A 14490-nucleotide genomic window follows, 5' to 3' on the forward strand; every position below is an offset into this window, starting at 1 on the left:
AGAAGTGTGAAACCGTCCAGGTTCAGCAACGCTAGCTCTCATGTTTCTTATAGAAGGATAATGCCCTGCATCGGCAGGGTGGTAAAAATGGCCAACCAGATAGATTCTAGGAGATCAGCTACAGAGGCTAAAAGAGTCCTTAAGTCAATCAATCGAGGGGCAGTGGTGGAAATAGGGGCAATTTTGAATCGGGCTCAGAGACAGTGCTAGTCCTGCTTGGGTCATGTAGAGGCAAAGGTATTGCATCCTGTGGGGTCTTTAGGGGGGCTGCCCCCAATTGTCCAGAACAAATTATCAGCTGGAGCCAACAAAGAATATGGGCGTGAGTAAAATCAGGGTTACCTGTATTGTGAAGCTTCCGAAGAATGGGATGGATCAGCTTCCTCATCTGATTTATCCACATTGGTGGGGGCTGGGGGGTATAATTAGTGTGTGAAGCTGAAACCCAGAATGCTGGGACCGAACAGAGTCCAACAGGTTAGAAATTCTGGTGGAAGGTATACAAGAGGACCAAAACTTAGGAAGTGTAGTATGGTTGATGCTGGGCAGGGATGTGCACACCTGATTTTTGCTCTTTAGCAAATTACTGAAAAATATACCAATATAAGAAAGAACGGTGGTTATATTTTGGTTGATTCAGATAAAGAATATGGTAAAGTATATTGATTGATTGATTATGGGCCAACAAGTCATCAACCAAAGAATTGGTTGTGCTTGTCAATGACCTTTGGCAGAGCTTGAGTGGAGGTGGTGTGCCCATCCTTGTGCTGTTTGGTTTTGTAGCAGGTTTCAGTAACATTGACAGGCTATGCGGATTGGGAGCGGGGAACACTTGTTCCAGTGGTTTTCATCCTTTTTCTGTAGCCAGTCCCAGTTGGTGTTGATAGGGGAGGGGGCAGTTGAGTCCACGGCCCCACAAGGCTGAAAGTTCTCCCCCACCTGTTCAACATCTATATGAAACTGTTGGGTAAGTTTATCCATCAGTTCAGATCTGGTATCCACATGCAGGTAATACCCAATTATATATCTCAGCTTTGTGCTATGAAAGTGATGGAAGCAGAGTGAGTCTGGATGGAACAGACTTAGGCTCAGTTCCAAAAGGATGCAGTGGTTATGGATAGGAGGGGGGAGCCCAGAACTATAAACCTGGGAGCTAAAGGACCTGTAAGTACAGACACACATCATGATGAATCCCCCTTCCCACCACTGTCTGTCGTAGCTGAACAGGATGAGAGTTCCCCTGTGTGAGTATATTGCTTTTATTAATATTACTCTGCTTAGTAAAGCTTTGTATTTTACAGTAAGTCTGGCATCCATTCTTCATTCTTTCTTTAGGGTCCCACCTGTGATGGTGGCCACCACCCTGTGCAACCAAGGTCTATCATATGACTGCCAAAGTTGGGTCAGAGAGAAGCTCATGGTTGTCATGGAGGCCATGAAATCTGGAGTAGCATTAGACCTCATCCCCAGGATGTGGAGCACTATCAGTCTGGGGACTCCACTACAGTCAGGCCATGAAATCCAAGATCATAAGAAGTGGTACTGTTGGGCAGCAAGTACCCCCAGCTGATCCCTACAGCCTCATGTAATGGCCCTTCCAACAAAGAGGTGCAATTGCTCACTGCCAAGATATCACGTACAATCATTGCCGTCCCCTTCTCTAACCCAGGTGTCTTGGCTGATGGAAGAGCAAAACCGGGTTAAGAAAAGCTGTATCCATGTTACTGTCTTTTACAGAAAACAGGGCTGGCAGTGATTACATGAAAGGAATAGGACTACTGTATCTGATCACTGATTACTAAGATTTATTGGGAATGAAAAAGTAACAACATAAGAATCCAGTGAATAATATTTACTTTCAGATGAGGATATCTATCTGTCTCTCTGTTTCTCTGTCTCTCTGTCTGTCTATCTATCTATCTATCATTTAAAGTTTGCTTGTTTTCTCTTGTTTGTGATGAACTGTAGAAGTACGCTTCCTCTTTGAGAGAGAGCTAGAAGGAATACAGTGCCCAGCCTCATTCTCCCCAACCCATTCCCTCAGTCTTTCCACCACCACCAATTCCATCTTGACCGTCTATCCATTCAACCTAATTCATTCCATCTACCAAGAGCAGGTTACTGTTTGCCAAGCACTTCAATTGACCCACCTATTCAACCCATACAACTTGCCATAGTAACCTCTTCCTTATCCTTCCATCCCCCCATAACCATCATGGACACACCCCTCCTCAGAATGTCTCTCACAAAGCCACAAAAACAGCTGGGGGAGCCCGGCCCTCTCTTTTCTTACCCCAGAGGAGGGCCTCCAACACTCTTCCCCATCTCACATTCAGGAATTCCAATGACAATAGTGCACCCTTTCTTACATTTTCCAAACTCTGTTTCCTTTTCTCTCAATGTCTCAGTTATCATCCAGCTCCATCTCAGGCTGCAAGAACTCCCAGCAAAGCCTCCTCTCTTGTTGACCAGGAGAAACTGATGAGAGACTTCTATAACAATAATGTTTAGGGCAATATGCAAACCACTAATACTATGTATTGGTTTCTGTATCAATAACATCTAGGATAAAATGGAAGCAGTTTCTTACCCCAGGCTTCTTAGGTTTCTCAGCTCTATCAGTGCTTTAAAGAGGTCTTCCATACATCTTTCATCCAAATTCCATTCCCTAAAGGGGAAAGACATTTCTGCTCTCAGACTTTGACTTCAGTGTTTCCAGTTCATCTACTTTTTCAATATATAATTGGCATTCATTCCAGTCCATTTGTAAAGTAACCAGAAATAAATGTACTCATGTTGTAGTATGGGAAATTAGTAGTAGAAAAAGACCATTTTGTACATAAATGGTTACAGAGCATCGCTTGAAGGAATTACAAACAAGTGGGACTCTCTAGATCACTGGCTGAGCTTCCTTTATTTTAGGAAAACATCTCTGCTCCAAGTGGCTATTGGGAACTGTGGCAGGAATGCCTTCTTCCCGCTGGTCACTGATTACTGCCTCCCGTGGCCACTTTAAAAAAAAAAAATTTATTGTACAAAATCACTGGAAAGACAGGATATTTCTAAAAAACAAGTTTACATGGTAGACTGATCTTTTATTAGGAATATGAAGTTGACAGAGTGCTGTCACTTGTCATTTTTTCTACTGGAGGTGACAGGAAAAGTGGAAAAGCTGTGGTGTGTTATTTTTCCTTTTATTAATCCATCATTTTCAATTATGAGGGGTAATCAATGGATGAGGGCTAGTAGAAAAGGTCTAGGTAAGTGTTGTCTAAGGCCCACCCACAGGTAATGGATTCATGCTTGCCTCCCTAACACTGTTATGATTTTATCCCTCTTCTGAGACTGGGGTTGAAGTGGGGCCCAGACAGATTGTCGGCTTGAAAAGCAATCAGGCAATCAGGCACCTGTGACAGCTTCAGGGCCAGTGAGTCAGAGCAGATGAGGCCCAATTCAGATAATGAGGGAGCAGATTCTGGCAGGGAGCCTAGTCAAGAACACACTGGGAGCTATGAAGGGTTCAGCAAAGCAGTCAGCACATCTCCTTCGAAGGAGAGGGCAGCAATGCACCTAATCAAGTCACGTCAGCCCTTGGTGCTATGTGATCCTCCAGCCCGCAGATCCTAGGCTTGACATTCAGACTGGCTCATGGATTCTCTGCTGCTTGAACACTGGACTGTTACAGAAAACTCTGGTGATTCAAGGTACAAGACAAGTTATGGATCCTTTCAACATTCTAAAGTTTAAAGGCTCTCTTAGTCACTTGATTCCCGGCTATTAGTAGAAAGTTTACAACCTGGCAATAAAGCCCTTGAGTCTTGTACTTGTCTGGGTTTCTGTTCTGCATCACCTGGTCAGGACAGTCACAGATGGGAGGGATAAATAAGCAGGGAAATCCACCAATTGGCAGCTGTAGTAAGCAGGGTCTGAGCAGAACACGAGCCCACCACTGTGGCTAAAGCAGAGGAAGGGGTTGAACTCTGGAAAGAACTCTTCAGCCAGCTTCATCTCCAACAGATGTCAAGCAGCTGAAGACTACAAAGAGGAAATGTCCCTTGTTTCCTTCTATTAGAGAAAAAAAATCTACACTGAAGCCGATGTTCGTAAGAATAAAACCATTTTTAAAAACTGAAAAAACATAAAGCTTCATAGGAGAAGCCTTAAACATTAATCCTGTAGTTCATTCAATATAACAATTATCCCAACAAGATTGGAAAAGGGCTAATGACCCTCTCTCAATTCAGTCCTGAAGCAGATAAAATATTCTCTCCAGAATTGTGTCCAAGTCACACCACTGGAATTCCTTTCCTTTCTCAATCTACTCCTCTGTCATGAGTGCCGTTGAGCTGAAGTCATCAGCGCAATGGCACACATGACAATAGCAAGGAAACAGGGGAAGGGGCTCAAGATAAGTAGCCATCAACCCATAACGACTAACGGTCAAGAAACAACAGCTAAACGGATCACGGAACACACCCAAGCCATCAGCGCTAATACAACGGAGATCGCCCAGCTGAAAGCAATCACCGGAGGAATAGAGAAACCGATGATGGGCGATCCCGGAACGCCAGCGGGGCCTCGCAACCCCTCACCCACCGGCAGGGCAACGTATTGGACAAAGGGGGGTGACGTGACCACGAGTGAGGGGGCGCTGACCGGCGCAGGGTATTTAAACCCCGCACCGGCGCGCTCCTGTCACTCTCAGCTTTTTTCCCGATGCTGTACCTACGCTATGAATAAACCAGAGCCTGTTCCACCGAGCCAGTGTCTGAGCATTATTCAGAGGTAGGCAGCGCATGACATAAAGCTGAGAGTCATAAACTCAGCCTCGCCGAGCCCCACCGGACGACAACGAGCCGCAGGAGGAATAGACGGCGAGAAGACCAGAAAGATGAAGCCGGAGCGACGCGGACAAGGAGGGCGAGCTGCACGGCAAGAAACAGAGGAGGACCGACCGAGGCCAGAGGCACCGCGGACTCCCGGAGCCATGGACGCCCACCCGACCCAACCCGAGCCTCAGCTCCAACCCCAAGGGGAGATGGCGACGGAGGCAACCCGACCGCGGGAAGGAGCAACATACCTTCCGAAACCAGCGGAGGACCCCGCGCCCCACATCGCACCCCAGCAACGGGCGTGGAGCGACAGCCCAACGGCGGTCAGCACGGAGGACGACGGAAACACCCAGCAGATGGCGGAGGAAGCAGACCAACGGCAGAGGGAGGATGAACCCCGCCGGCAACCCACCCCCGACACACCGACGGAACCGGCCCCAGCGGCGGCGCGGACCGTGGACGAGGAAGCACGAGCTGAACTCGCGGCCATGCGGGCCCAACTGGAGGAACTCCGGACCATGCTTCAGTCGCTCATGCCCCCCGCGCCGCCCAACGACGTCCCCGCACAGGCCCACACCCCGAGCGAAGCACCGAACCCCCACGGGCCAGCTGAAGGTCAGCAGACGGCCCAGGCGGACGACACCACAGGCCGGGAAGCGAGAGGAAGGGCCGCGCAAAATGCCCGGGCCCCAAAGGACTTCCCCATCTTCTTCGATGGGAACCCCACGAAACTGTCGTTCTTTATAACGAACGCCAGGGAGTTCATGGGGAGGCACGGACACTCCTACGACTCCGAAGCGGACAAGATCGCCGCCGTGGCGATCAAATTACAAGACAGGGCGGCGGACTGGTACGTCCAACTGTACGAGTCCAGCTCCCCCGCCCTCGCCAACTTCCCCGCCTTCATCAATGAGATGAAAAACTACTTCGAAGACCCACTAGCCAAAGTGAGGGCGAAAAGCGCACTCCAAAGACTTAAACAGGGCACACGCACTGTCCCAGACTACGCCCTGGAGTTCAAAGCCCTCGCGGGGAAGGTCAGCGACTGGTCCGAGACCACCCTGCTGGAAATGTTCAAAAGGGGGCTCAACCGCGACGTACTCCAATGGGCCCTCTACCGCGACGACCCAGAAACGCTGCACGGGTGGATCCACCTCACGGGGAAAGCCGAACACGCGCACCGCACCTTCCTCATGACAACCACGGAAGACACAAACTATACCTGCAAAAAGGTACCCGCACCACACGTGGGGATGGCCGGCCCCATATACCCAAAGAAGAAATTCAATCGGGAGCCCTGCGGGAAGTGTGGCAAACTAGGGCACAAGACGGCGGATTGCTTCGCCAACCGACCGCCGACCAGTGCGCCTAAACCCACCCCGAAAATTAGCCCCAAACCACCTAACCCGGGGCCGCCCCCTCACCGCCAAATGACCGTGGCCACAGCGACACCAGAGGAAGGCTGGGACGCCTACTGGGGGGAAGAGGACAACGTAGACCCCGACCAGCCGGCGGGAAAAGCTCCCCGCCTGCCCTGAAACGTGTTGCGAGGCAGGCGGTGGGACAGCAGCGCGGACCACCTCGACGGAACGGCGAAAGCCCCGTAATAATGGCGGCAATTAAACTCTCTGCCGGCAACGGAGCCACCATGGCCGCGGCACTAGTGGACTCGGGGTGTTCAAAAAACCTCATCCACCCCGACCTAGTCGCCAAACTCAACCTCCGCTGCTTCCCCCTCCCCACGCCGCTGGCATTCCACCAGCTGGACGGCTCTACAGCGGGAGGGAAACCAGCTACGCTGCAAACCGAGCCGGTCACCCTGCAATGGGCACTCACACCGAACGCACATCGTTCGTCGTCACTCACATCGGACGGCCCATCGCAGTCCTGGGGATGCCATGGCTCACGACAAACAACCCGCGCATCAACTGGGAGACCCGCACCTTCACATTTGGCGACGGCGAGTATCGGGCACCAGTTCCAGCGGGCAGAACCAACCCCACTGTGGGACGAGTGGAGGCGACTACACAGGACAACGCCGCTACCATAGCAGACCTACCGGAACAATACGCCGACTTCTCCGAGGTCTTCGGAGAGGCGGAAGCTGACCAACTACCCCCCCACCGCAAGACGGATTGCCGGATCGACCTGCTGCCCGACGTCCCCTTACCTAGACCAAAGATCTACTCGATGACCCCGAAGGAGATGGCAACCCTCCGGGAGTTCATTGATAAAAACCTAGACAGGGGATTCATAGAGCCAGCATGTTCACCGGTCGGAGCCCCCGTCTTATTCCGGGAGAAGAAAGACGGCACCCTACGGCTCTGCACCGACTACCGGGGCCTAAACGCGGCTTCCCTGTCCAACAAATACCCCTTACCCCTGGTGAAGGACATGCTCGCCCACCTGTCCACGGGCAAAGTCTTTTCCAAATAGGACCTTCGCGAGGCGTACTATCGCATCCGAATCAGGGAGGGGGACGAATGGAAGACTGCGTTCAACTGCCCCCTAGGCGCCTTCCAGTACAAAGTGCTGCCGTTCGGACTCGCGGGGGCCCCTGGGGTGTTTATGCAGCTCATCAATGAGGTACTGCATGAACACCTGTTCAAAGGGGTCCTTGTCTACATCGACGACGTCCTTATCTACACAAAAACGCACGAGGAACATGTGACCCTAGTCAGGCAAGTCCTCGACAAGCTCAGAAGGGTGCAGCTCTATGCCAAGCCTACAAAGTGCGAATTTCATAAAGCGCGCCTAGACTACCTGGGGTACCGAATCTCCGGGGACGGCATAGAAATGGACCCCGCAAAAGTCGAGGCGGTGCTAAACTGGGAGCGCCACCGCAACAGACGCCAACTCCAGAGCTTCCTCGGCTTCGCGAATTTTTACAGGTCATTCGCCCGGGGGTTCGCAGAGATAGCCCTCCCCCTAACGGACCTCCTCAAAACCAAAGGGGTGGGGGACACCCGACGTGCCAAGAACCCGGGCACAGTGTTGAATTGGACTCCCGCGTGCCAGACTGCATTCAACAAGCTGAAAGCGCTGTTCACCACGGAGCCAATCCTCGCGCACCCGGACCCAGAACGGCCGTTCGTGGTCCAAGCCGACGCCTCAGACTTCTCCCTGGGGGCCATCCTACTCCAAAAGGACCCCACGGGACTCCTGAAACCATGCGCCTACCTGTCAAGGAAGTTCTCCGAGACAGAAAGGCGATGGCACGTCTGGGAGAAAGAAGCCTTCGCGGTAAAATCGGCGCTAGAAACATGGCGACACCTACTCGAGGGAGCCACCCAACCATTCGAGGTCTGGACCGACCACCGGAACCTCGAGGCCCTATGAACGCCCAGACGCCTTAGCCCAAAACAGGTCCGATGGGCCCAATTCTTCAGCCGCTTTAATTTCCAGCTGAAGTTCATGCCGGGCAAAAAGAACTTCCTGGCCGACGCCCTCTCCCGACTGCCCCAAGACGAAGAGCCCGCCCCAGACACCATTGGGACGGTCCTATCCGCCTCGCAACTGGGGATGGCCGTAACCACCCGAAGCGGCGCCCGGAGACAGCTCGACTCTACGGCGCAACCGACGGCGGGACAACCTGCGACCAGACGAAGCCAACCGCAACTACCAGGGGGAATACGCACGGACATCGCCGCCGCCCTCAAAACCGACCCCTGGTTCCTGGCAAACCCCGACAAGGTAACGATGGCACAGGACCTGGCATGGGGGGAAGGCAGAATCTATGTCCCGGACTCGCAACGCCAAGCGATCTTGCATAGGTCACACGACGCCAAGCAAGCGGGACACTTTGGGTTCCTCAAGACCCTACACCTAACACGGCGTCAATTCTGGTGGCCCGCGCTCAGGCGAGACGTGAAAGCATACGTAGCGTCCTGCCCAACGTGCGCTAGGGCCAAACGGGCACCAGGCAAACCCGCGGGGCTATTACAATGGGTGGCAGAACCCTCCCGCCCATGGGAGGAAATCTCTATGGATTTTATAGTGGACCTCCCACCCAGCCAGAAGAAAACGGCCATTTGGGTGGTGAAGGATTACTTCTCAAAACAGGCCCACTTCATCCCCTGCACGTCGGTCCCGTCCGCACAACAACTAGCCAAACTCTTCCTCATCCACGTGTACAGGCTACACGGATGTCCCGCACGTGTGGTGACCAACAGGGGCACACAGTTCACCTCTAAATTCTGGCGGGCCTTCCTAAAGCTGACGGGGACCCAACAGGCCCTATCCACTGCCTGGCACCCCCAGACGGACGGAGCCACAGAGGTCCTCAATGCCACCCTAGAGCAATTCATACGCTCATATACCAACTATCACCAAGACGACTGGGCTGAACTGCTCCCGTTCGCCGAAGTCGCATACAACAACGCCGTCCACACGAGCACGGGGAAAACTCCGTTCGAGGTAGTCTCGGGGCGCGACTTTGTCCCCATACCGGAGCTACCTCAACCCCCGGAACCCCAGGTGGACGCTAGCGATTGGGGACGGAAGATCGCGGAATCATGGCCAATAATCACGGCGGCGCTGAAGGATGCACAGGCAGCCTACAAAGAGCAGGCCGACAAGCACCGGCGCCAACAACCGACGTTCCAGGCGGGGGATATGGTCTACCTATCCACCAAATTCATAAAGTCCCCCCAACCCTCGAAAAAACTGGGGCCTAAGTACATCGGGCCGTTCCGAGTCACGCAAATAGTGAACCCGGTGGCAATACGCTTGGACCTGCCACACAACCTACGGAGACTCCACCCGGTGTTCCACACCAGCCTCCTGAAACCGGCAACCACCTCTCGATGGCACCCAAGCACGCCACAGCCCTCACCGGTGATGATCGACGGGCAACATCACTTCGACGTAAAGGACATACTCGACTCCCGCAAGCAACGAGGAACTCTACACTATTTGGTCAGGTGGAAACACTTCCCCCACCCGGAATAGGTGGCGGCGCACAACGTTAACGCGCCTGGCCTGACCCGGGCTTTTCACCGAGCATACCCCGACAAGCCAAAACCAAGGTTAGCAAGCCGTCCCCTGCAAAACCCCTCCCCCGCGGGCCCCCCCTGCCTACCGTGCCCCAAGGGAAAGGGCCCCCCCAAGCCCACGACTTGGGTGGACCTCCCCCCCCCGGGACTCACTCCCCCCGCCCCGGGCCCACGAGGCAGTAACAAGCGTTCGCCAGCACCCTCCCCCCGCCCCGGGCCCACGGGGGAGTGGCAAGCAAGTCAACAGGGCAACCTGGGGGCAACGCCCAGGAGCACAAATAACAAAGGTGACGCACTTTAAATAAAAAAGAAGGGCCTTACCTGGAGCTGATAAGCACCCGACCAGCCACGCCTCTCTCCTCGCCTAACTGAGCCAAACAAACAGGGTGTGGCCGGAGCATGCGCACGCCAGGGCGTGACCTGGGCATGCGTACTAGGACACACCCTGGGAAGGCACGTGGTAGAGGGAGGAGCAAAGGGAGGGGCGAAAACTACTCCGGCGGGAATTTAAAAAAAAAAAAAAAAAAAAAGTGCCGTTTGACAGCTCCACGAAAAGAAAAAGAAAAAAAAAAAAAAACCAGAAAACCGGGGGGGGAGCACTATTCGGACAGGGGGCAGTATGTCATGAGTGCCGTTGAGCTGAAGTCATCAGCGCAATGGCACACATGACAATAGCAAGGAAACAGGGGAAGGGGCTCAAGATAAGTAGCCATCAACCCATAACGACTAACGGTCAAGAAACAATAGCTAAACGGATCACGGAACACACCCAAGCCATCAGCGCTAATACAACGGAGATCGCCCAGCTGAAAGCAATCACCGGAGGAATAGAGAAACCGATGATGGGCGATCCCGGAACGCCAGCGGGGCCTCGCAACCCCTCACCCACCGGCAGGTCAACGTATTGGACAAAGGGGGGTGACGTGACCGCGAGTGAGGGGGCGCTGACCGGCGCGGGGTATTTAAACCCCGCACTGGCGCGCTCCTGTCACTCTCAGCTTTTTTCCCGATGCTGTACCTACGCTATGAATAAACCAGAGCCTGTTCCACCGAGCCAGTGTCTGAGCATTATTCAGAGGTAGGCAGCGCATGACATCCTCTTATTTGAGATTATAAATCTCCTATAAAGCTTCTTTTTTCAGTTTTTTAAAATGGTTTTATTCTTGTGAACATTGACTTCAATGTAGATATTTTTCTCTAATAGAAGGAAATAAGGGAGGTAGGTTTTGAATTAAAATTCTCCGATAAAACTATATAGTCAATTGCTTCTAGAAATGACTAATTTTAAAATGACCAAATTTAAAGAGAGGAGCTTAAGAAGTTTCCAGTTATTACAGAAGCACCTTCTTATGTTATCTGCCATTTAAGCTGGAAAGATTTATAGGCAATGAAACTTTCAGATGCGGTGCCAGGGAACATTTGAGGGTATTGAATGCAGCATTTTTTAGTCAACAGGGAGGAAGACCCTGGGCTTTGCTATGGCCAAGTAAGTTTCCAATCCATCTCTGAAGACTGTCAGTGCTGGGCTATGTATAAAATAATCAAGTTTTTAAAATGTCGTTTTATTTCTTTGTTTATTTACATTTGTTCCAGCCTTCAGATCTCAACAGGAATTGGCTCTCTGTTCCAGAGCTGAGCTGAGCACTTCCTGTTCATATGACTCTCAGGCTCTTTAACTCCAAGGGGGACTGATTGGTGTTGCCCCCCCTCCCCCATGGACAAGTGCCCATTTTTAGTTAATGGTCCTTCCACACTCACCCAGCCCAAGCCACCTCTTAACTGCTAAGGACTGAGACCCCTCCCTAACTTAGCTGCCCAAAGACATTTATGCATATGCAAAAGGTGGCATTTTTCTGGCCTATTACTACAGTTGAGAGAGTAGGTTAGGGAATAGTGGTGGCAGGATCATAAACTGAATTAAATGCCCAACAGGCTATAAACTTTCAAAAACACTTACTCATTTTCTGGTGAAAATAATTCTCCATGAACAGAGATATCCTCCAAATTCTGGCAGTGTTGTACACAATAGGCCAGGATCATCAATTCTATACCTGAGTCGCACTGATAATCTATTTTAGTGATATCATATAATGCATTTTTTACAAAATTGTCATCTTGTGTCTCATATAAGTAAGTAAACATTTCTTTTTGCAAACGGGAAGCAATACTTCCCTTTTTAATGTTATTTTTCATCCAGTCTAATAAGAACACTTTATTCTTAGGAGAAATTTTCCATCCAAATTCTTTTTTCAACTCCATCATTCTTTTTTCCTCATTTAAAAAACCAAAGAGGAAGCGAAATCCTACTGCAAAATCCAGTCTAGAAGATGTATGTCTTTCTAATAGGGTCTCCAAATTTTTATTCAGATTTTCAGAATGCTGCTCCTCTCCTTCCTCTAGAACATAAAACAAAGCAGCAAAAAACTCCTGGAAGCTTAAGTGAATGAAGCTGTAGGTTTGAATACAATCAATGTCTCTTTGGAAGATGTTCTGATTCAGAAAGAGGGGGAGGGAGTCTTCCTGATCTAAGCTGTGCTTCTTGACTTCTTCTTCCATAAACAGGATTTCCTGTTTCCAGATTCCTTCTGCAGCCAAAGAGCACAAGCCTTTCACATTTGTCTGGACATCCTGCTTGGATTTTTTTTGGTGAAACTTTAACAGGCTGGAGAGATACAGCATATAGATTGCAGTGAGGGTGTATGAGGTCTTCTGGAGATCCTTGCCTCTCCCTATCTCTTGTTTCATCACTGTGCAGACAATCCAGCTCACAAGGGGAATGACACACATGGTGAAAAGTGTATCATTTTGCTTAACCAATCTGAAAGCTTGAGCTGCTTGGTCTTTATTTTCAAAAAAATTGTAGAAATATTCTTCCCTTTCCTTTGGAGAAAACCCCAAGATCTCAAAATAACGTGGGTGCTCTAAACATCGATGGAGCTTCTCCAAAGCAGTTGGTCTTGTTGTGATTATAAGATAGGATTCGGGAAGAAGCTTTTTTTGAAATAAACTGCTCAAAAGAATTCTCACTGGCTCCTTCTTCCAGGGATCAGTGCAAAAATAGTCTTGAGACTGATCAAAGGAATACCTTAACTCATCAAACCCATCAATTATGAACAGAAGCTTCTCCACATTCTTCACTAAGTTTCGATTGACATTTTCCACTGCATGAGTGTTGGGACATTGTTTTGAAACTATCTCTGCAATACTACTCTTCTCTGAGTCTGCACGGAGGTTCATCTCTCTACAGTAAATATAGAAAACGTGATTAAATTTGTCCTGGTAAAGTTGTTGAGAAGCCCAATCAAACATGATTTTTTTTGCCATTGTGGTTTTTCCAATTCCTGCAGCTCCTTGCAACACAACAACTTGTGGAGCTAGTCCATGTTTATCGGGGTTAAATAACCTTTCAATGCTGGTGGAAGACTTGGCTCTCTTGCTGATGATTTCAGCATGTTTCCTTCCTGTCGCCATGATTTCATGTTCTCTCTCCTCTTCAGATCGGTGATAATCTAGGATGATTAGGTTTGAGTATCTCTGGTTTAGGGGCACGTATTCACCAGGAATAGAATTAGGATCTTCCATTCTTTGAATTTTTTTTTTAACGTGGCTTTTGTAATCTAAACAAAGGATGAATCAAATTAGAAGTGTGATAGGTAAGTCCTGCATAAGCCACTAAATTAGGTGGATCTTCTCCACAGAGCCACCCTCATCCACCCTCTGGATTAATGTGTTGAAGGAAGGTGCAGGATATTTTGTTAATTGGTCTAAGTCAGAATTGAGGTCAATAGGCAAATATTTGTTAATATATTCAATAATTGTCATGTGTTAACTATTTGCTTCTTCTTGTTCCACATAGTATTTCTCAAATAACTGCATTAAATACTAATAAGTAGAGCAAGGATTTCTGTGACATGTCATATTTTTTCTGGAACTTTTATTTGAATTTATAAGTTGAAACATGTTTTAGAGTAATCTGGTGAGAATTAGATGCTTTTTATTTTACCTGAAAAGTCATATTTTGACATTTTAAAGGTGTTATATTTCTGCTTAATTTTGTAACAAATGTCATATTTTGGTCATTGGCAACCTTCCTGATTAGCTAGCAAGTTCAAGCCAGCAAAGAAAGTAAGAATTTGCCTTTTTTTTCCTTATTCATTCCCCAGCTCAGGGAAGTGTGTGTGTGTGTGTGAGAGAGAGAGAGAGAGAGAGAGAAAGAGAAAGAGGTGAGAACAAAGGCTTCTCCCCTGACCAGGCCTGAAAAAAAGGTGAGAATTTGCCTGGTTTTTTTTCTTATTTGCTCCCCAACTCAGGGCTGTGTGTGTGTGTGTGTGTGTGTGTGTAAGAGAGGGAGAACAACCTTTTTAAAAATGACTTCAGCAGGCAGAGGCTTCTTCCCTGACCAGGCCTGAAAAAAAGACTGAGAATTTGCCTATTTTTTTTCTTTTTCTTATTTGCTCCCCAACTCAGGTGTGTGTGTGTTCGAGGTGGTGGAGTCATGTGAGAGCTGCAATCTGATTTCAACAGTCACCCGATTCCAAATGAATCAACTGTAAGGAAAAATTACATCTCTGCCTGCTATGAATATGTGTTAGCAAAGATAAGATCTGCTGTTGACAACAATAAGTTATGGGTTTCAATAGATGAAACAAGTGATGTAAAAGGAA

The 14490-nt window shown here is 49.5% G+C and overlaps 1 protein-coding gene across 7 annotated transcripts in view; it reads right to left on the reverse strand.

Moving 5' to 3' along the window:
* Positions 1-14490, reverse strand: part of LOC134487428 (NACHT, LRR and PYD domains-containing protein 12-like) — a 310626-nt gene that overhangs the window by 60095 nt on the left and 236041 nt on the right. For 4 of the 7 annotated variants that reach the window (XM_063289229.1, XM_063289226.1, XM_063289228.1 and 1 more), the window contains exons 4-5: positions 11784-13443; positions 2591-2668 (exon numbers count right to left, since the gene is read on the reverse strand). The exons of the other annotated variants lie outside the window; for them this stretch is intronic. In XM_063289229.1, the coding sequence (XP_063145299.1) occupies positions 2591-2668; positions 11784-13443 (1738 nt within the window). The remainder of the gene's footprint in view (positions 1-2590; positions 2669-11783; positions 13444-14490) is intronic. 7 annotated transcript variants of the gene reach the window in all.

This window comes from Candoia aspera, chromosome 1, assembly GCF_035149785.1.
Source record: "Candoia aspera isolate rCanAsp1 chromosome 1, rCanAsp1.hap2, whole genome shotgun sequence".
Classification (NCBI taxonomy): domain Eukaryota; kingdom Metazoa; phylum Chordata; class Lepidosauria; order Squamata; family Boidae; genus Candoia; species Candoia aspera.